At 45.2% G+C, this 22855-nt stretch overlaps 1 protein-coding gene across 5 annotated transcripts; it reads right to left on the bottom strand.

Annotated features, from left to right (window-relative positions):
- Nucleotides 1-134: 134 nt before the first annotated feature.
- LOC115136191 (RNA-binding protein 6-like) lies at nucleotides 135-17481 on the bottom strand. 5 transcript variants are annotated; one of them, XM_029671743.2, is made up of 21 exons: nucleotides 17387-17481; nucleotides 16505-16581; nucleotides 14027-15734; nucleotides 13754-13843; nucleotides 13548-13617; nucleotides 12294-12367; nucleotides 8867-8941; nucleotides 8314-8617; nucleotides 8010-8167; nucleotides 7762-7862; nucleotides 7611-7680; nucleotides 7458-7524; nucleotides 7198-7292; nucleotides 6635-6755; nucleotides 6423-6520; nucleotides 5938-6321; nucleotides 5633-5788; nucleotides 2864-2926; nucleotides 2389-2688; nucleotides 1439-1591; nucleotides 135-1121 (listed from the first exon to the last, which is right to left on the bottom strand). In XM_029671743.2, exons 2-21 carry the CDS (start codon nucleotides 16549-16551, stop codon nucleotides 1029-1031), a joined length of 4227 nt encoding a protein of 1408 aa, XP_029527603.2. In that variant the 5' UTR covers nucleotides 16552-16581; nucleotides 17387-17481; the 3' UTR covers nucleotides 135-1028. The 5 variants fall into 5 exon arrangements, with proteins under 5 accessions (XP_029527603.2, XP_029527630.2, XP_029527611.2 ...); XM_029671770.2 differs by having other exon boundaries at nucleotides 1439-1579; XM_029671751.2 differs by having other exon boundaries at nucleotides 2389-2685.
- Between the last annotated feature and the right edge of the window lie 5374 nt (nucleotides 17482-22855).

Below are 22855 nucleotides of genomic sequence, written 5' to 3'. Positions count from 1 at the left end.
TGTTAAGATGGAACGTTTCAAAATAATTGTGGGAGGCAACCCGGATGTCTAGTGACTAGACAAAGTAAACCACTGCACACATTCCTAATCTAACAGCACACACATCCTTTCACATAAATAAACCAGACTCAAGGTGTTTTTTTTTTGTTTACTTAAAAATGTAAACGTGTACACATACAGAGTATAACCCAAACAAGGAAAGGAATAAGTCCATATAAAAACATCTTAAAATAAATGGTGTGTCGCTGGATCCAGCTGGTAGCATAGAGATATTCTACAACGGCAGATCTGGCTGCTGAGTACACGTCACAATAATACTACACATCAGCCATACACAACACAAGGCAAAACAAAGCTACATCCATAAAAAGGATTGATTAGGAGCCCGTCAAAGGCAGCTTGATGTTTGGGGTGAGTCTGTGGAGTAGCTTAGCCCCAACGCCCCTGGTTCTACCTCGCTCCTGGAGTCAGTACAGAGGTGGGATAGGTCAACGGGCCCTCCAAAAAGCATAGAAAATACTGCAGAAATGTGGAGGCCCTAGCGGTCTCCCTACAGCGCCATGGTCTCAACAGTTGAGCTGAGTGGGCAGGCTACGGCCGGATTTCATTGCTGGGGAGTCAAAGTCCTTGTAGTACAGTGAATTGGGGCCACCAGGTACAGTAAGAGGTGAGCTCAGTCCAAAAGCTCCGCTGGGGTATGGCAAGTCCATTAGGTTGACCAACACTCCCCATAGACAAACACACAAGAGTGGGTGATCTTGGGTGTGTTAAGTAGAACAGAGCGGTGTGCAACGTTTGATTCAACGGAAACAGCGCCCTTCTGAACGACCAGCTGAAGAGCGTTGGGATTATGGTAACGGAGGAAGATTGCGTACGTTGTGCTGCATTAGTTTTGTGATTTCGAAAGGTTACATCCATATTGATCAGGCCACCAACCACCACCAGCAAACAAACCTCAGACTGTTGAAGAATGGTGAGCACAAAACATACAGTGAACTGAACGCACCCCTGGTGTTCACAGGAAGAGGTCAGTCCAGCTCTTTGAAGCGTGCGAACATGGACTTGCGCACAGCTTGTTTGTAGGTGGCATGGTTCCAGACGACAGGCTCCTTCTTCTTCCTCTGAGAAAAGAGAGGAAACATCACAAAGGGTAAAAAATAAAAAGTAAATACTTAAAAAAAAAAAAAAAAATTTTTTAAATCACCAAGAAAACCATCTGGAGGACTACAGACAAAAATACAAAATGTTATAGACCAGGGCTTTTCAACCCTGTTCCTGTAGAGCTACCCTCCTGTAGGTTTACGCTCCAATCCCAGTTGTAACTTGCTCATCAACCAGCTAACTATAAGAATTAGTGCTACATTAAGGGTAGGAGTGAAAACCGACAGGACGGTAGTTCTCCAGGAACAGAGTTGGAGAGCTGCATTTAGAGACGCACCTCAACAGGTTCAGAGCCTAACCCAGGTCTCTCGCTGCCTTTGTGCATGTCCCTGGAGCCACCAGCCCAGCTATTCTGGTGTTGATGTTGGTGCTTCCTTCTCTTCTGTTCTGGGGAGCCATTGGACTCAACAGCACTCAGCTGTGGGACAGACTACACACATTATTATGTCAGTCATATGACATTTAAAAAATAAAATATTTTATTAGGATCCCCATTAGCTGACGTCACACCGACAGCTAGTCTTCCTGGGGTCCGACACGTAACGAAAAAGACATTACAGACAAAGACTACAATTTACATACGTTAACAATTAGATATTACAGACATTTAAAATACCTGAAAAGCAACATTTAATGGTCAAGATCCATATCTTAGACCTTTTCGCTTGGGAAATATGAGTTGGTAATAGACATGGGCGACATGGGGGGGGATCCATATCGCAATAAAATGACTAAATCATCATAAATTAACCATAAACTGAACAATGAATCTTAACATTAATGCACACCAGTTACTTTCTTTTATATAACCCTTAAAACTAGTACCACTTTGAATTACGTAGCTATCAAAGTTAGTAATAGCTCATTCAGTTTCTTTTCAAACTTCACATTCCCCTAGTAAAAGGCTACTAATCATTATTGTCAATATCAGTGAAATGTTCAAATGTCCTTGATAAAAATGGTCCGTTTCACTCATTTTGGTTTAGTCCCAGCTCTAGTAGGAAAGGAGATCCATTCAATGACGGCCGTATTTAAAGGTTGATTTGTGGAGATCTCTCCTAAGTTTGGGGGGGGGGTATCAGATGACCGTTGCCAGTATATAATCATAAGATAGAGACTGAGGCAACTATGATTTAGCTATTTGCGACTATTGGAACAGCTTTACAGCTACATATTAAATGTGTACGCACTTATGTAAAGGTGAAGAATAATCAGGCCTCCACTGACCTCTTTCTCCTGGTTCTCCAAAGCCTCCAGCTCCTTCTTTGACCTTTTGATCTTCATGTGGATCTCCATGTTTTGCTTGTGGAGGTCAGAGAGCTGCTGGTGGCGCACCAGCCCGTCCTTATTGGGGAACTGTCTCCTACACAGCAGGCAGGCCATCTTCTTCCAGTCTGTTAGCTTGTCCTCCTCGTCCTGGGACTGGCTCCTAGAAACCTGAGGCGCCTCGTGCTGCACCTCCTCCTCCTCGTCACTGCCTGTAGCTGCATAGTCTGACGCCAGCAGGCCCAGAGAGCCAATGGGCTGCTGGGTAGAGTGGAGAGAGCAGGAAGTTTGAGAACAAGTTCACCAGGGAGTGAGGAAACCAGCCCAGACATTATGGATTGGAATCAAATTCATGCCTTCTTTCCCCAGCTCTCACACCACAGAACATTCTAGGCATTTGGTGATGACCTCTCACAAATCCTCCAACCAATCTCACCTTTGAGCCCTTCCCCTCTTTCTTGGGAGGAGCCATAGGCTTCTTGAAGGGGTCATCTCCACCCTGTATGGGGAAACAGAAGAGTTACAGCAGAATTGATAAAATCGTGGTAAATAAATAATGTGTAGGGCAGCTCTCGAAGTGACCCATCAGCAAGAATGTCCTGTGTTCTTAGGAATTCCGCATTCTCTATGTTGATCTTGCCAAAGCCCAAGGTCACACCTCTGAGAAGGAGTTCTGTTGTGATTACATCATGTAGGTCTGACATCTGATTGGAGGTTAACGGTACAGTAACACTATTGGTCAACTCAGATTTGTAATCCAAACAACGCAGATGCATATAAAAGGGTCTTAGAGATCCCTCCCTCTCCTAGAATGCCAGTTAATGCTTTGTAACATAAGCTTTGTGCCTTGTATGCGAATTTGTTCATTTTACAAAGTAATTCAATGCACTTTTATTTAGAATTCCATTCAGACATTAAGCGCAAGTATGGTGTTCTTGCATATTGCTAAATAATATTTATGGAGTCAGATAATTCATTAAAACGGGCTAATTGCATAGTCTAATTACAAGGGGCATGTGAGGTACACTACATGACCAAAAGTATATGAACATTAATTGCAAAATCATGAGCATTACTATGGAGTTGGTCCCTCCTTTTTGCTGCTATAACAACTCTTTTGGGAAGGCTTTCCACTAGATGTTGGAACATGGCTGCGGGAACTTGCTTCCATCCAGCCACAAGAACATGGATGGGCAATTAGGCCTGGATCGCGGTCGGCGTTCCAATTCATCCCAAAGGCGTTTGATGGGGTTGAGGTCCGGGCTCAGTGCAGGACAGTCAAGTTCTTCCACACCGATCTCGACAAGCCATTTCTGTATGGATCTCGCTTTGTGCAACGGGGCATTGGCATGCAGAAATAGGAAAGGGCCTTCAGCAAACTATTGCCACAAAGTTGTAAGCACAGAATCATCTAGAATGTAATTTTACACTGTAGCATTATGATTTCACTTCCCTGGAACTAAACGGCCTAGCCCAAACCATGAAAAACAGCCCAGACCATTATTCTCCTGGCATCTGCCATACCCAGATTTGTCCGTCGGACTGCCAGATGAAGCTGATTCATCTCTCCAGCAAAGGCATTTCCTCTGTTCTAGAGTCCAATGATAGCAAACCATACGGACGGTATGTGTGATCACTCTCTCCGTAGTCGACGTGCGTAAGACCTTTAAACAGGTCAACATTCAAAGTCCGTAGGGCCAGGCGGATTCAACACCATAGTGCCCTCAAAGCTCATCACTAAGCTAAGGATCCTGGGACTAAACACCGCCCTCTGCAACTGGATCCTGGATTTCCTGAAGGGCCACCCCCAGGTAGTGAGGGTAGGTAGCAACACATCCGCCATGCTGATCCTCAACACTGGAGCCCCTCAGGGGTGTGTGCGCAGTCCCCTCCAGTGCTCATTGTTCACCCACGACAGCATGGCCAGGCAAGACGCCAACACCATTGTTAAGTTTACAGACGACACAACAGTGGTAGGCCTGATCACAGACAACGACGAGACAGCCTATAGGGAAGAAGTCAGAGACCTGGCTGGGTGGTGCCAGAATAACAACCTCTTCCTCAACGTGATGAAGACAAAGGAGATGATTGTGGACCACAGGAAAAGGATGACCGAGCATGCCCCCATTCTCATTGAGGGGGCTGTAGTGGAGCAGGTTGAGAGCTTCAAGTTCCTTGGTGTCCACATCACCAACAAACTAGAATGGTCCAAATACACCAAGACAGTCGTGAAGAGGGTACGACAAAACCTATTCCTTCTCAGGATAGGAGAATGAAAATATTTGGCATAGGTCCTCAGATCCTCAAAAGGTTCTACAGCTGCAACACCGAGAGCATCCTGACTGGTTGCATCACGAGCAATGGACATTAGACAGGTGGAAATCTGTCCTTTGGTCTGTCGTCTAAATTTTTGAATTTTGGTTCCAACCATTGCTGTGAGACACAGAGTAGGTGAACGGATATCAGCATGCGTGGTTCCCACCGTGAAGCATGGAGGAGATGTTTTGGTGCTTTGCTGGTGACACTGATTTATTTAGTATTCAAGGCCCACTTAACCAGCATGGCTACCACAGCATTCTGCAAGGATACACCATCCCATCTGGTTTGCAACTAGTGGGACATTTGTTTTTCAAAAGGACAATGACCAAACACACCTACAGGCTGTGTAAGGGCTATTTCACCAAGAAGGAGAGTGATGGAGTGCTGCATCAGATGACCTGGCCTCCGCAGTCACTCGACCTCAACCCAATTGAGATGGTTAAGGATGAGTTGGACCGCAGAGTGAAGGAAAAGCAGCCAACAAGTGCTCAGCATATGTGGGAACTCCTTCAAGACTGTTGGGAAAAAGCATTCTTCGTGAAGCTGGTTGAAAGAATGTCATGAGTGTGCAAAGCTGTAATCAAGACAAAGGGTGGCTACTTTGAAGAATCTCAAATATATTTTGATTTGTTTAACACTTTTTTGGTTACTACATGATTCCACGTGTGTTATTTCATAGTTTTGATGTCTTCACTATTATTCTACAATGAAGAAAATAGTAAAAAAAAAAAAAGAAAAACCCTTGAATGAGTAGTCAACTTTTGACTGGTACTGTATATAAATACACTGTATACAAATGTCAAATATTACTGCCCACTACATGTGAAGAATAAAAATAAAGATGACAAAGCAGTTGCATGCATGTCACAGAGACTCCCCTACCCACCTTCCTCTCAAAGATGGCGAAGGCCGCATCAGCTGCCTTGGAGGTCTTCCTGTCGTCCAGTCCGCCCACGGAGGTCTTCAGTATGGGGGACGGGCAACGGACGCTGTCCTTCTGGCGGTTCTGGATCTTAGCCCAGCGCTCCATATCCTTCATGACCTGAGACAGACGCATATGTATTCACCATCTATGAGGTAGTGTATTTGGGCAAGAGGGTTGTTCATGTCGCTCTGGATAAGAGCGTCTGCTAAATGACTTAAATGTAAATGTAAATTATACATGAATACAATGTGGTAATGTGGGTTTACTTTGACGGCGGCTAGGCTCCTGGGTTTCTCCTCTTTCTCTCCTGGTTTGTCTTTGCCGTCTTTCTTGTCAAGGCTGTGAGGTGCAGTGTCCTCCTCCTCTCTCCTCTCTGGGGAAGGGTTGGGGTTAGGCATGGTGTTCAGGGCAGGAGTAGGGTTCAGGACTGGGGGAGGGTCGACGTGAGGGGTTGGCTCTGGTTTCTTTATGTCCAGTGGAGCGTCTGCTACTGGATTGGCCAGAATGGCCTGTGCGTCAGGTGCCAGGGCAACACTAAATTGGGCCATGGGGGGCTGGGTGTCTGTGGAGTGTCCTCCAGGCACGGGGATGTACGTCTTGGACGCACTGTCCCAGTAAAGGTACTCCTGGGTCTGGGCATTGTAGAAATACTGCACACACAGACAGAGGACATGAAGCACAGACACAACAAAGAGAATCATTTCAAGAGCATGTATCAGATCATATATGAGCTACTGTGCAGCACTCTTACCCTAGAGGCAGGGTCATAGTACAAGGTAGTTTGAGGATCGTAGTAGAACCCGGAAGTGGCATCATACAGGTAGTTGGTCACGTCAGGAGTTTCAGTAGCTAGAGAAGTGAGAAGGACAGTTATTGCAAGAGCATGACAAGATGAGACTGATAAAATGCCTGTCTAGTCGCATTCCCCCCTGATGTCAGAGGGGCATTATTGCTTGGCCTTACCATAGCTGTAGCCATCAGTGCTGTGGTCTCCTGTAGCTGCCATTACTCCAGCAGAGGAGACCTGGGGGTGCAGAGCCTGTTGGTAGGGAACAACTAATGGAGGTTCACCATAGCCACCTCCCTGGGATGTGGGAGAGGGAAACATTGGTTACCTGGGCATTTCACACCGACACTCACTCAAGCATTTCCTCTGTTTAAACTGTCAATCATTATCAACGCTTCAAGTATGCACAGGATACACATGGTATACACTGTCCAAACAAACGCTTACTTGCAGGTTCCATCGACAATGCAACAATAAGAAATAACAAAAGATAATACAAACAAAAAGTAAAAACAGCAGTCAAATGGAATAAACATTTTAGCATAAGTATAATACAGGAAGGCACAATTTCTAGTCAAATATGTACACGTGTTTTGGGGAAGAGGGGGCAAGTTTTATTATTGCTAAATACTGCACAATTTAAAGACGAAGAGTCAGGTAGCAGCAGCAATATGTGTGTGTAGCATGAATGGATGCGTGTGTCTTCACACGAATAAAGTCGGTTATAATAGTATCTCACCTGAGCCATGCTGGAGTTCAAGTGAGAGACGGATGAATGGGAGTGAGGGATGTCTGAGCTCATCGGCCCACCCATTGATCCACCCAAACGGTCTCCTAGGTCAAAAAATATATATAAGAAGATGGATTCTTACAGATCATTTTGGACTCAACATTACCTGATGATTGAAGCACGTTGAGCTGAAAAATACACAAAATGTGCTCATGTGCAAATCCTCAGGCAGAAAAGTGTTTGAATGTGGAGACTGACAGAGGACTCACCTTGCATGTTAGGTGGGGGAGCGCCTGGTGGCTGCTTGTGAGGTTGGGATGAATAGTACTGCTGCGGCTGGAATTAGGGCACAAAAACAGGTTCAGTTTTCTAACCAACACACAAAATCAAAACCCAAAAACGATAGCAAACACCTAACTTACCTCCATCACACTGGACTCAGGTGGGAACCCCAGGAGAGAAGTGTTGGATTTATCAAACTCTCTTCTGTAGCTAGCAGGAGAAGACACCATCAAATCCTCAGTAGTGCACTGAAATCTGTGGCTACATGATATAACATGCTACAGGACTCACTTTTGATTCTTCAACGGCTTGGCGACCTCGGCGTAAACCCGGACCCCGTCGATAGAGAGAGGCCTGGGCTTGGTGAGAAGGTCAACTAGACGGGTCACTTGCTAGGATGGGGAAAAAAAGGCCACGTCATGACATCCATTAAGTGGGGTACAACTCTGACATTTCACATCCACATATCAGGTGGAAAAGGGAGTGTGATAAACCATGACAAAGAGCCTAATTGACATGTTATGGCAGCTATGTGATACCTCATGAGAGTCCATGTCAATGAAGCAGAAGCATTTGGCACCCGGGGGTTTGCCTCTAACCAGACGGACGTTCCTCTCATCCAGGTAGGCGAAGGGGTCCAGGGCTTTCAGGATGGTCTCCACTGTTGTGGTGGGCTTCACATTCTTTATGATCATGGCTGTAGGGCAACAAAGGGGAGAACAAGCACACTGATCTATAAACTTGGAAGCCATTGAGTTTGAACAGTTATCCATAGACAAACAAACGCATTATTATCCAGTCACACATCAAACCAACTATTCCAATACTGCCCAGCTCACTCACTTTTGCTCTCCTTAAAGATGGGGTCCAGCTGATGAGGGCCAGGAGCTTGGCGAGGGGGGTTGCGGCTGGCCCAGGACTCTGCCTGCTGCTCAGCCTCTTGCTGTCTGAGCTGCTGGTCCACCTGCTGCTGCCAGGCCTCTGGGGTGAGGTCTGAGCTGCGCTGCCACGAGCCCTGCTGAGATAGGGGGTCCACTGGGGCCTTGGCCTGTGAGCCATTCTGGCCGTAGTGGTCGCTCTTGGCCTTGTTGACCAGGAGCTGGCCCGGGCTTGGCAGCAGGGGTTCCTGGGCCGGAGGGCCTGGTTCCTAACGCAGCGAGAGGAGTCACATCAATTACTTAGTGGTAGTTGTCTTAACCTATAGCTTAACATAAGGAATACAGGCAAAACAAATCTACCGCTCACACAAATCTCGGGGTAAATACGACCAAGCATAAAAATACCTATGCTACTAGCATTCTAAAAATAAGAAAAGGTCTATGGAACCAAGGTAAAAGGAATGAATAAATCCCTGTCATCCACAGCAGGCCCTTCCTGTGTGATATACAACACTTACTTGAGCTTCCTTGACACTTCTGTCCGGCTGGACGTATCTCATGAGAGCCGTTTTAGTGCCAACCATCAGCGATCCCTGAAAAACAGGAAGAGAGTTCGCTAGATCCAAACGGAGCAATCCGCTTCCTTGCCAACCAAGTGACACAATTCTAAATGTTCCAAGAGAACAGACTCCCATCATGCACTGTGGCAGGTTTAGTCCTCCTTAGTGGAGAGGGTAGTAGGACAAACATAGTTCTGACAGAAATTTGGAAGCCATGTCGACCACTACCTTCCAAAGAACTTCCTCCATGCAATTGCATTACTGTTTCCCAGGAGGTAATTCAACCTTTTATGTACAGTACTATCAAAAGCGGAGATTATGAATTTCCCATCACTCGTCTTACTAGATAAAGTTACAAATCTATATTCGTTGACAATGCAGGACTCAAATGTGTACTTCAAAAATGTGAAATTCAATAGACCATTGTGTTGGCAGTGCACTGTAAATGTATGACACTCATTTGCCTAAAGGCATGACTGTGCTGGATCAGACATGCAAGCTGTTGGTTTAAAGACATTTCTTTTCTCCAGATTTAACATAACCTCAGGTTGAACTAATACAGTGCATTCGGAAACTATTCAGACCTCTGGACATTTTCCACATTTCGTTATGTTGCAGCCGTACGCAAATGGATTAAGTAGTCCCCCCCCCCCCTTCAATCTACACACAATACCCCATAATGACAAAGAAAACAGGTTTTTAGACATATTTGCAAACGTATAAAAAACTTATTAACTGAAATATCACATTTACATAAGTATTCAGACCCTTACTCAGTACTTCGTTGAAGCCCCTTTGGCAGCGATTACAGCCTTGAGTCTTCTTGGGTATGACTCTACAAACTTGGCACACCTGTATTTGGGGAGTTTCTCCAATTCATCTCTGCGGATCATCTCAAGCTGTCTCAGGTTGGATGGGGACCGTTGCTGCACAGCTATTTTCAGGTCTCTCCAGAGACCGGGTTCGATAGGGTTCAAGTCCGGGCTCCGGCTGGGCCACTCAAGGACATTCAGAGACTTGTCCGAAAGCCACTCCTGCATTGTCTTGGCTGTGTGCTTAAGGTCATTGTCCTGTTGGAAGGTGAACCGTCACTCCAGTTTGAGGTCCTGAGCCCTCTGGAGTAGGTGTTCATCAAGTATCTCTGTACTTTGCTCCATTCATCTTTCCCTTGATCCTGACTAATCTCCCAGACCCTTCCGCTGAAAAACATCCCCAGGTGGACACCAATCAAGTTGTAGAAACATCTCAAGGATGATCAATGGAAACAGGATGCACCTGATATCAATTGCGAGTCTCATAGAAAAGGGTGTGAATACTAAAAAAAATATCTAAAAAACCTGTAATCACTTTGTCATTATGGGATAGGGTGTAGATTGAGGAGGAAAGACATTTATTTAATAAAGGGGTCTCTATACTTTCCGAATGCACTGCAAGTACATCTAAAATGGTGAGTGGCAGTTACATCTACAATAACCCCACTTGCCGAGACAATACTTTAACCGTTTCTTTGCTGTTGATAGGTAAAAAGATACAGCCGAATGCATTAAACACTTGAGGAAATGCATGTCTTTTAAATCTTATGTAACCAAATTATTTTTTATAAAATCCAAAACCATTCTACCAACCAGCTACCCAATTAGTAAATTAACAGAGGATAGATCAAAGGAACATGTAACGCCTGTCACTGATTCTGCATCGTTCCAGCCTTGATCAGAGCCAGACATAGCTCTAGCCTTGATGATTGTCTGTTGCTTAACATTGTAGTGCGTCAATAGTCCATCAATATGGGTACCAGATTTGGCCAATATGGTTGGGAGAATATGAGCCACCTGTACTGGTGGCGTGCACCACTGACCTTTGCTAAAATGGCTAAAAACCAACCAATGCAGGCTTCTGACACTCTACATGAACTTGTACCAATTTGATCAAAAGGAAGGCCTCACAGGCCCCAAAAGGAAAAAGTAAGCAAAGAACTGTGGTCAAGAGAAAAGACTCCTCAAGTGTCAAGTGAATGGGTGTCGAGCAGATATTCTACTTGTATTTAGCAGACAAGTGGATCTGACGTGGAGGACGCATTTAGGCACAGAGTCTATCCATTCAGCACTGTGAAAGAATACCATGGTTGCCGCACAGCTCTCTACGTGTAGAGAAAGAAGAATGGAATAGAACATTACTGTCCACTTGTTGAGAACAAGGAATGAGCATAACCCCCAACAAACAGTCAAGAGTATTGTAGAATGTAGTACCCCAAAGTAATTGGGGGTAAAGTTGGGCTTGTAGATAGCCAAAGGTTAAGGCAAGATATTGCCAGAAAGGTATAAGTCAACAGCAATCTGAAGCATAAAGAGATCAACTTTCCAACATTCCACAAAAAAGCAACTCTCGTATTTTTAAGTTCTGTGCAAAAATGAGAACAAAACAAACCTTAAGATGGACTTGAACGCTAGCTCAGAAATGGCTACCTTACTTGCCTTGACATTGCCATCTAGCAATGAAAAGAAAGAGATCACTAAAAGAAAACCAATCCAACTAAGGACTTTGATGGACAGAGGACCAAGAATGCAGGAACAAGACATTATGTAGCATGCCTATGGGCCTAGACATACACTGAGTGAGCAAAACATTAAAAACACCTTTCTAATATTGAGTTGCACCATCCCCTTTTGTCCTCAGAACAGCCTTAATATGTTAGGCGTGGACTCTACAAGGTGTCTAAAGTATTCCACAAGGATGCTGGCCCATGTTGACTCCAATGCTTCAAGTTAGAGGGATGTTCTTTTGAGTGGTGGACCAGTCTTGATACACACGGGAAACTGTTGAGCGTGAAAAAGTAGCGCTGCGGTTCTTGACAAACCGGTGCGCCTGGCACCTACAACCATTTAAATATTTTGTCTTGCTCATTCACCCTCTGAATGACACACATACACAATCCATGTCTCAAGACTGTAAAATCCTTCTTTAACCTGTCTCCTCCCATTTAGCTACACTGATTGAAGCGGATTTAAAAAGCGACATCATTAAGGGTCCATAACTTTCACCTAGATTCACCTGGTCAGTCCGTCATGGAAAGAGCAGGTGTTCTTAATGTTTTGTACACTCAGTGTACAATGCACCAGACAGACGCCTCCACGACCTCGTATTATTAAACTATTATGAAAAGTCGAATTTCTCCCAAAAAGCTATTCTCAGCATCCTTGAATCTACACCAACAGTGTAAATTCACACACCCATACGTAGGGAGTAACTACGACAAATTATCCCAAACAATAACCAACCCTGCTCCCACCTCTCCCTCCCCTAACCCTTATAAAATGCCAGCCCCCCCAGCCCAAGCCTTCTTCCTGCCCGAAGGCACAGCCGACGTAGAGAGACGAGGATGGGCCACCTGGTTGGATTCCATGAAGTGGACTGCATCCTCGAGGTTTAAAAACTCCACATAGGCCGTATCGTAGCTGTAACCTGGGGACAGCATTTGAAATACAGATGGGTTTGAGTTAGTCAATGCCAGTAAGGACAGCAGTTCATGAGCACATCACGAAAGGAGATCACATTCAGCATTTTTGTGGTGATGGTGCTGCATTTAGATGACTACATAGGAGGGATAGAACATTGTCCTAATTATTCATGTTTAGACATGTATGCCAATGTCTCCACTAATACAGTACCTTTTCAGCACAACATGCATTTTAGTCATTTATCTTACATTTGAGTTGGCAATGTCCGTATTTAATTGCCAGTACCAACATATTTTCATAATCCAACTATGAACTGAATGTTGTCTCTAAACATCTTGCCAAGTATGCCAACTATAGCTTCATTTCCATAAAGGGAAGTTCCTGCAAGCATAAAGGTATGACCTATGTGCTACTAAGGCATAGGCTTACAGTGTATGAAAGAAACTAACATGAAACATAGGCTATGCCATTGATGAATTGTCTTGCTGCCATATTTAAACTTAGTCATTTCAGAAACATGGTATTGTAGCATCTCAGGGATCTGAAATGTAACGCTTTACATTGCATGAGCTCAGCCCTTTTCAACTGAACACAGTTTAAACCCATCTTGCAACATTTATTAATGTGATGTTCTTTGGTAAGCATGTGAATGAACAGTTGGGAGTAGATGGCTGAAGCAGTCCTACAATCAAATTGAGAAAACTCTCGGTCTAAGCTGAATGACGAGAAACGCAACACCAAGAACCTGAAGTCACAGCAAAACACTTAGAGTGGTCTGTAATACAGGCTTGCTGCCGACATTCGTTTATAACCAATGCTTTATTTGTTAAAAAAAGGAAATAGTGTATAATGAAACAAATGGTGTGTACGCAAGAAATGCTTGTCACATGAACTGTTGTGACAGATAGTCACTGTCAAAGATGGCTTCGTTGAGGATGAAAGCGTCTACAAAATGCTTTGAACGTGTTCCTACATCGTCAGGAATGAAAAACACTAATGGATAAATACTAAGAAAACCTGGCTGTTGAACTGATGCGCGACTGCATCAAGATCGAGAACACCGGAGGCAACAAAGACACTTTGAAAAGCGTATATGAGTCGTATAGTGAAATAGCGAAACAATTCGTAGGAGATTTGAGATACTGTTCGAGTTGAGCATGTCCACACATGGACTTTTGTCTCACCTGGCACAACATTCTTTATCGTCATGCCCTGCATTGGGACACCATCACGGACTGCAAAGGCACCAAGAATCTGCGAGTGAAATGTTGTTAGGCTTTAACCTTTAATAAAAACACCTATAGGTCATTAACTAAAACTTGTATCATCTAACTAGAAGATTTTACGCAATCAGAAAAGTAAAAAGCAAAATGTCTGATTTGATTCCTACCTGTTCCATTGTGGCCGTCTTAGGAATTCCAGTTATGCAAATTGTATGAGTAACCTTGTCCTTCACAGTCGCACTCCTGTAATCCTGATCCTTTGGTTGACAGGTCAGATTTAAATAACAGGTTAATTAAAGCAATTGAAAAATCACATAAATGACAAAGGGGAACACTCAACCAACAGATGTACAAGAAAATTTGTATGGAATTTAGTTTGGATGCAAATTTTTTGTTTTGCATTTTCTATGGGGTTTAGTCTATACATTTGCTTTACTAACCTGGGAACCAGAGTCATTGAATTTGGGAGTCTGGACTGGTTTGGATTCCTTTAGAACTTCGTTAGGTACTTGCAGCTCCTCAGATTTGTGGTAAAAGACTCTCCCTGGGCCTGTTCTGTAGTCAATGTCCCTGTAGTCCTGGTCTTTGCCTTGGAATGCAGGCCCTGGAACCAGCTTATCCCTCTCTGGGCCTTGTTCAAGCAATGCATCCTTCGGTCCTTTGAAACTAGCGTTATCTTTTGGCCCCTGGCCCAGTGGAGTCTTCTCTAGGAGATAGGGGGGCCTGTCCATCTCTAAGAGGTATGGGGGTCTGTCACCTCGATTTGGTGCATTTTGATTCTGCTTGGGATCTCTGTCTCCAGGCCAGCGCTTGCTGTTATTCTCTCTGTTCGGGGTGTTTGGCAGGAGCCCAGGACCCATGGGTGGAAAGGGAGGGTACTGGGGACCTCTACGGCCAAAGGATGGCAAATCCATGACAGGAAAATCTTGGGGGGGCTTTTTATCCCAGTCCTGGGAACCAGGAGCTTCTCTCTCAGTGTGATGGAAGCCAAAGGGAGGCCCATCCTTTTTCACTGGGAATTCTGTGGATGGTCTGTCTTTTTCTTTAAAAATTGGTGGCTCTCCAAGAAGACCGCCCCCTCTGGACATTGGAGGGAATCGCTGTCCCTGAACATCTATGGTGAAAGGAGGAAGACCTCTGATCATAGGAGATGGAAGAGTGTCCATTTTTCGGTTCTTCCACTCCTCTGCAAGCGACACCTCATCCATTTCTGGAAAGTCCCTGTCTCTATGGGTGCCTTTTGGATCTTTACCCATAAACTTGGGTCTGTTTGGCCCACCAAGATCTGGAGGGCAACCAGGACTTCCCCGGACATCCATTGGCGCACCTTCACTGTCGCCAAATCTTACAGGAGATCTGTCCCTTCCTCTGTATTCAGCCTGGGGTCCAACACGGTTTCTGAAGTCCATATCAGACTCAAACCTTCTCCTTGGATTCAACGACGAAGCACCCCTCCTCCTGAAGTCCATCATTCCCCTGTCCGAGTCCCGTGGAGGAATGTCCATATTAAACCCATCAATGTCATCCATGCCCATCGGGGGCCTGTCAATATGAAGCCTGTCTCTATCACGCATGTCTCTGAACCCCTCATTTCTACCCATAGGCTCAACGGAAAATCCTCCACGCCTTCCATCCATATTGGGATTGTTGAAACCTGGCATATCCTTGCGGAACATCTCCCCTTCTCTCATATCTATAAATCTGTCATTTGGCTCTCGTAGATCTCGTGGTGGCATGCCTCTCCCTCCCATGCCTGGGCCTGGCCCCTTGAAACCACCACTACCTGCTGCATTTAGCAGCTTGTCTCGGATTGCCATTTCATACTGCCTTTGTAGGCCGAAGTCTGATTCCTCCCCAGGTCTTCCCGGGAAATCCCTGGGTGGTTCTCCTCTCCCTCGTATGTCAAGAGGTTCCATAACATGGCCCCTCATATCAGACGGACCCCTCATATCAGACGGACCCCTCATATCAGACGGACCCCTCATATCAGACGGACCCCTCATATCAGACGGACAATCCATCCTCCTCATGTCCATACGAGGCCCCCGATCCTGTGGCCCCCTGGGACCCATGTTCATTCCATTTCGACCCCTGAAATTGGGCATAGCTCCACCTCGGTCCCCAAACATTTCTCCATGATTGCCCCCACTGGAACAAAAAAAATGGTGGGATGTTTGTGTTGGTACAATTAATTATGCGAGAAATGGCCATGATATAATAAGCATATCAAAGTAAACCTGGAGTCACGTGATGATATGGTGTGTGGTCCTCCCACTACGACTCAGGAAACCATGCAAATTATTAGGTTACAGATTAAATAAATTATGATGAACTTCACAGGTTGGTTAAAGTGCACTGTGATGAGCTTGATGCTCCTTTCCGATAAATATTGAGCGTCTTATTCTGGTGACATGATGATCCATGCGTGACAAATAAACATTCTCACTCTTATCTATAATAATCTCATCATGTAGACTAGCCTACCCTCACTGTATCTGTGAGGTGTTGGCTAGAGAGCACATGTCAAGACCAGAGTAGGCACATTTGCTATTTAACGCAACAGTTTTTCTGACAAAACTATCGGTAGAGTTGAAAATGAGATGGTAACACATTGAACTTTAGATTCTTATTCAGTACTTGAAAACTAAAATCTACATTGTGTGTACTAAATCCTCAAGCACTGATTTTTATCTGTAAGAAGTCTGTTTGGTGGAAACACACCACTGGTGGATTTTAGAATATTTGCATGAAAATCTATTGCCAATTGGATGGCATCCTAGCTACTGACAAACATTTTCAATTGAGCACCTCTTTCAAATCAAGTAACCAATGAAAATAACTTGAAACGTTAGTGTTCCTCATCTCATATCACTATAAAAACAGCTCTGTGGATACTGCCTTTGCCACTGTCTGCTTACCGAAAGGGTGGTCCCGCTTGTGGTCCTCTCCTGGGTCCGTCCCACATATTTTTCCAAACTTCAATCACCAAATGTATCTGACAGAGTAAAATGTTTTCATGTTAAATCGCAGACAGTAGCTTGACTCCAATGCAGTGTTTGATAAGGGGGTTTGATAAGCATCTATAATGAGCAAATTCAAGGAAACAAATTACCACCAATTTACCGTCTACAAAGGAAGATGGCATTGACACAATAGTCGGTATCACCAATCTTTAGCATCGTATGTTGTGCCAAGGAATGGGTTAGCTAGCAATGTGACATGTTATTTACTAGCTAGGCCTGACAAATGTGTGTTAACTAGTTAGCTAAATTAAATTAGCTAGCTAGCTAGATAACGTTAGTTACTTTCAGTCAATATTTCCTCCACAAGTTGTGGTACAGTTGAAGCTAACTATCTAGCTGTCAAGTATTTTGATAAACAATAAAGGTACACTCTGGTGTGCATTGCAAGGCCAAATACGCTAATGACGACGTTTCAGTTAGCTAGCCGTGCTGGCGACATTTTCTAAGTAGCTAAAGTCAGAGATACTGTGTATAATGACGAGACAGTCTTCTCCCATAGGCGGGAAAGCAGACCGGGCAGTCTGCTTATCGTGTAAAGAATTTGACGGGAGTATACCCTCTCGCTTCGCCGTTTCCTCTCTGCTGTCAGCTAGCTAGCTGCCTCCACCGGATTGGTTTTCAAGCTACTAACGCTAGTGAGCTAATATCCTGGCAGGTATAAGAGACGGTTTTCAAAACGTACGCTAGGTGATGTTTTTATTTGATGATAAAGGTTGATATGAACGGAAATACCCATATTGAATCTATTTCTTAGTATTTATAATAGGAGAAGCTCACCTTATATTTGTTCTGAGATCTTCAATCAATCGGGAAGAAAATGGAGACGGGAGGTTTTAAAGAAGAGTGGTATCCAGGGAGGGGTAATATTTTGGTGGGATTTGTAGTCCTCTGGCAATATGTACTACAATATCCACTGAGACGATAGGTCTGTTCGACATTGAAGCTTGACTGATCTTCTAATCAGCTTGCATCATAAATAGCGACTCGTTATTATTTGAGGGTCAAGTCAGTCACAATTTACCCACGATATAACACGGTTTTGATGCTCTCGAACACGGCCAGTGGGCGAGTTCCAGACCGACTAACGGCTTGAGAATTTGGCCCTCCATCGCATGCTGCCTACCTCGATCTCCCCTGGACAACTTTTAGAGATCCCTGTTTTTCAACAGTCAAAAGACTGCAATATCCACAAGGCTGTTGACAACCAAAGCAAACATACGAGTATTTTTTAAATGACTAAACTGTAAATGTAAATATGTGTGAACTACAGGACATAGAGACTGACGGAGAACTCGTCTTTGAATCTGTGACGGCATGGGCAGCACCATTAAGGCTATCGCCATTTAAAGTAGTCTGTTTTCTTCTTCTTCATTGGCTGATTGCTGCCAACTCATAGGATTCCATTTTTAATATCACATACACAAGTACAGTGAAATGCCCTGTCATTTCTCTTGGCTTATTCGAGCTGTTCTTGACATAATATGGACTTAGTCTTTTACCAAATAGGGCTATCTTCTGTATACCACCCCTACCTTGTCACAACACAACTGATTGGCTCAACCACATTAAGAAGGAAAGAAATTCCACAAATTAACATTTACAGTGGGGCAAAAAAGTATTTAGTCAGCCACCAATTGTGCAAGTTCTCCCACTTAAAAAGATGAGAGAGGCCTGTAATTTTCATCATATGTACACTTCAACTATGACAGACAAAATGAGAAAAAAAATCCAGAAAATCACATTGTAGGATTTTTAATTGAATTTATTTGCAAATAAGTATTTGGTCAATAGTTTTGTTATATACCCGTTGTTGGCAATGACAGAGGTCAAACATTTTCTGTAAGTCTTCACAAGGTTTTCACACACTTGCTGGTATTTTGGCCCATTCCTCCATGCAGATCTCCTCTAGAGTAGTAATGTTTTGGGGCTGTTGCTGGGCAACACGGACTTTCAACTCCCTCCAAAGATTTTCTATGGGATTGAGATCTGGAGACTGGCTAGGCCACTCCAGGACCTTGGAATGCTTCTTACGAAGCCACTCCTTCGTTGCCCGGGCGGTGTGTTTGGGATCATTGTCATGCTGAAAGACCCAGCCACGTTTCATCATCAATGCCCTTTCTGATGGAAGGAGGTTTTCACTCAAAATCTCACGATACATGGCCCCATTCATTCTTTCCTTTACACGGATCAGTCATCCTGGTCCCTTTGCAGAAAAACAGCCCCAAAGCATGATGTTTCCACCCCCATGCTTCACAGTAGGTATGGTGTTCTTTGGATGCAACTCAGCATTCTTTGTCCTCCAAACACACCGTGTTGATTTTTTACCAAAAAGTTATATTTTGGTTTCATCTGACCATATGACATTCCCCCAATCTTCTTCTGGATCATCCAAATGCTCTCTAGCAAACTTCAGACGGGCCTGAACATGTACTGGCTTAAGCAGGGGGACACGTCTGGCACTGCAGGATTTGAGTCCCTGGCGGCGTAGTGTGTTACTGATGGTAGGCTTTGTTACTTTGGTCCCAGCTCTCTGCAGGTCATTCACTAGGTCCCCCCGTGTGGTTCTGGGATTTTTGCTCACCGTTCTTGTGATCATTTTGACCACACGGGGTGTGATCTTGCGTGGAGCCCCAGATCGAGGGAGATTATCAGTGGTCTTGTATGTCTTCCATTTCCTAATAATTGCTCCCACAGTTGATTTCTTCAAACCAAGCTGCTTACCTATTGCCGATTCAGTCTTCCCAGCCTGGTGCAGGTCTACAATTTTGTTTCTGGTGTCCTTTGGCCATAGTGGAGTTTGGAGTGTGACTGTTTGAGGTTGTGGACAGGTGTCTTTTATACTGATAACAAGTTCAAACAGGTGCCATTAATACATGTAACGAGTGGAGGACAGAGGAGCCTCTTAAAGAAGAAGTTACCGGTCTGTGAGAGCCAGAAATCTTGCTTGATGGTCGGTGACCAAATCAGTATTTTCCACCATAAATGGCAAATAAATTCATAAAAAATCCTACAATGTGATTTTCTGGAGTGATGGAGGTTGATATGTATAGGGGTAAGTGGCCAAGGCAACAGGACATAAGATAAAGTAGCAGCAGTGAATGTATGTGAGTTGGTGTGCAGGTGTGTAGAGTCAGTATAAATGTATGTGCATATTATGTTTGAGTGGGCAAATGATGGAGTGAGTGTTTGTTTGTGTGTTGGAGTGACAATGTATGTAAGTGTGTAGGGCCCTATCGGTGTGCTTAGAAATAGTGCAAGTGTCACATGTGCTCCATCTCCGGCCTCTAGGTCACCAGGCTGCTCGTTATGGTGCTCACCTGTCACCATCGTGATGCGCACCAGCGCATTATGACACTCACCTGGACTCCATCACCTGCTCGATTACCTGCCCTTTATATGTCACTCCCTTTGGTTTCTTCCCCAGTCGTCATTGTTTCTGTTTCTGTGTCATGTTGCTGCTCTGTTCGTGTTTTTTTGTTTTGTATTATGCTACGTTTATTCATTAAAAGACTCACTCCCTGAACTTGCTTCCCGACTCAGCGCACGTAGTTACAGCAAGGATGGAAATAAAGGTAAATAAAGAGGTTACTCAGGCAGTCCGTGTAGCTAATTTGTTAGCTATTTATCAGTCGTATTGCTTGGGGATAGAAGCTGTTCAAGAGCGTGTTGGTGTCAGACTTGATGCACCAGTACCTCTTGCTATGCGGCGGCAGAGAAAATTGTCTACGACTCGGGTGGTGGAGTCTTTGACGATTTTCCGGGCCTTCTTTTCAGACCGCCTGATATAGAGGTCCTGGAAGGCAAGGAGCTCGGCCCCAGTGATGTACTGGGCTGTCCACACAACCCTCTTTAGCGCCATGCGATCGAGGGCGGTGCTATTGCCATACCATGCAGCCAGTCAATATGCTCTCAATGGTACAGCTGTAGAACCTTTTCAGGATTTGACATACAGTAAGTGCATGTGATACCAAAATTTCTACTAGACAGTAGAAAATAACTGGGATAGCTATACACCCAAGCCTGTGAAGCATCTGATGAAGAAGACTGGGCAAGAAGAGGAGGAAATTAGCACTCTGCTCCAGGTGCTGAGTCTCGGCGGGAAGTGATCCAAGGAATAAGGTGCCCATCCGGACAGTGAAGGTTGCCTGCTATAGGAAGTGGAGTCCTATGAACCCTACCTAGCCCAGTTTCAGCTAGCCATATGGTAAAATGGATGGGCTGAAGAGGAAATGGCTGTGCAGCTTGCCCCTGTAGGGGCTGTACTAGACCTCAGCTCTGACCAGTGGTGGGACTACACTGCCCTAACTACCACCTTAAGGCAGAGATTTGGTTCAGCCCTTGCCCACACCTGAGTTGACAAGAATTGCCATTGGGATAATGACGATGGGAACTTCATCCCAGTCCCCTGACCCCTTGTTGAGCTGGAATATGGAGTTTGTTGTTTAGGCCAGATGCAGGGCATCTACCTTCCATGCAGCATCAGCGGGGAGCCCTGGAAGGCGTTGATTGACACAGATTCCACGATAGCCCTTGTTCAGCCTGGTGTTGTTCCAGGCCTCTACCTCTGTATGTCTTCGCACAGTGACGGGAGCTTGCGGTCGTGAAGGGTCGGAGGTCCTTATCTGTGACAGTCAGCAATGTCTCGTTGGAGCACAAGTTCTGGTTGGCCGATATCCAAGGTGACTACATCCTAGGGTTGATTTCCTCAGTCAATCAGGGGCATGCCTAGATGTTGGAACATGGAAACTCCAGATGAAAGTCTCTGTGATGGAACTTCAAAGCAGTGGAATAAGGCAAGGGAATTGTGGACAGACAGCCCCAGAAAGATCCTTCCTCCAGATGAGAAGCAGCAGTTGATGCCCCCTGAACAGGTGAGTGTGCCCCAGCAGATGAGAAGTGGCAGAGTGGACGTACATTCAGAAGCTACCCAGCAAGCTGTGCGGTTACTAGGGAAGAGGTGTTCGGAAGGTCTGGAGCCTGATCAATGGGAGAAGTTGGAAACACTGCTTGCAGTTAGTGGATGTCTCTGCAGCATGAGATGAAGACTACTGGAGAATCTGTCTGGTCCAGCACTCTATTGATACTGGCAACGCAGAACCTATCCGTTTGTGGCCCCATCGCTTGCCACTGGCGAAGAGAGGAAACAGAGCAGACGATCGAAGAGATGGCGGATACAAGTTTCATCAAGCCATTCAACAGCCCTCGGGCGGCCACTGTAGTCCTTGTCAAGAAGATGGACAGCTTGTGGCGTTTCTGTGCAGACTACAGGCAGCTGAACTATGTGACTGGGAAGGATTCCCATCTCCCCCCACACATAGATGAAATCACAGGGCCACTGTGGTGCAGTTCCCTTGACCTCTGGCAGCAGTTATTGGCAAGTGGAGTTTGCCCCAGAAGCCAGGCCGAAGACCACCTTCTCGATTGGACAGGGACTGTGGCAGTTCACCATGGTGCCCTTCAGGCTCTGCAACACTCCACCAACCTTTGAGCTTCTTATGGAGCAAGTGATGTGTGCAATCCTGCAACAAGTGTGTGGTCTACCTGGATGACCTCCTTGTGCCTACCGCAGACTTCCAGGGAGCTCTGGCGAACCTATGTGATGTCATACGCGCCTTCTGTTAGGCAGGACTCAAGCTAAATCCCAAGAAGTGTAACCTACTGCAGCGGCAGATCAGGTTCCTGGGCCATGTTGTCAGGGGCAGATGGAGTCGCAGGTGATCAAGCCAAAGTAGTGGCGGTTAAGCACTGGTCAGTCCCAAAGGACCTCACCGAGTTGAGAAGCTTTGTTGGCCTAGCTTCTTACTACCGGAAGTTCATCAAGGACTTTGCAACAGTAGACAGCCCTCTACAAACAAGGACCAGCGGTTTGACTGGGATGAGGACTGCGCGGCCGCAATTCACTTAACTGTGGGAGGCCCTTATCAAGGCTCCGGTCCTTGCGTACCCTAACCCTCAGCACCCATTCATCATGGATACAGATGCCAGCAATGTGGGCATTGGGGCTGTTCTGTCGCAGGAGGGGCCAGATGGTGAACGGGTGGTGGCCTTCTACAGTCGGAGCCTCAACCTTGCAGAGTGCAACTACTTTAGCTGTGGTCGACGAACTCCATCATTTCTGATCCTACCTCTACGGGACCTAAGGCCTCCTCCTTACTGACCATGCCTCACTCACCTGGCTCCTCAACTTTTGAGAACCACAGGGCCAGGTGGCTCGCTGGATAGAAAAGCTACACGAGTACGACTACC

This window comes from Oncorhynchus nerka, linkage group LG2 (genome assembly GCF_034236695.1).
Source record: "Oncorhynchus nerka isolate Pitt River linkage group LG2, Oner_Uvic_2.0, whole genome shotgun sequence".
NCBI lineage: Eukaryota > Metazoa > Chordata > Actinopteri > Salmoniformes > Salmonidae > Oncorhynchus > Oncorhynchus nerka.
Note: the sequence above shows the minus strand (reverse complement) of the source record. Positions and strands in the feature narration are given on the sequence as shown.

Excerpts from the sequence above, each read along its gene's own strand:
- LOC115136191 (XM_029671743.2), bottom strand. The coding sequence starts at position 16,551 with ATGTGGGACGGACCCAGGAGAGGACCACAAGCGGGACCACCCTTTCG. Across the intron at positions 13,844-14,026 it reads TCAATGACTCTGGTTCCCAG|GATCAGGATTACAGGAGTGC; the intron begins GTTAGTAAAGCA and ends TGTCAACCAAAG. Across the intron at positions 6,756-7,197 it reads TGAACTCCAGCATGGCTCAG|GGAGGTGGCTATGGTGAACC; the intron begins GTGAGATACTAT and ends CCCACATCCCAG.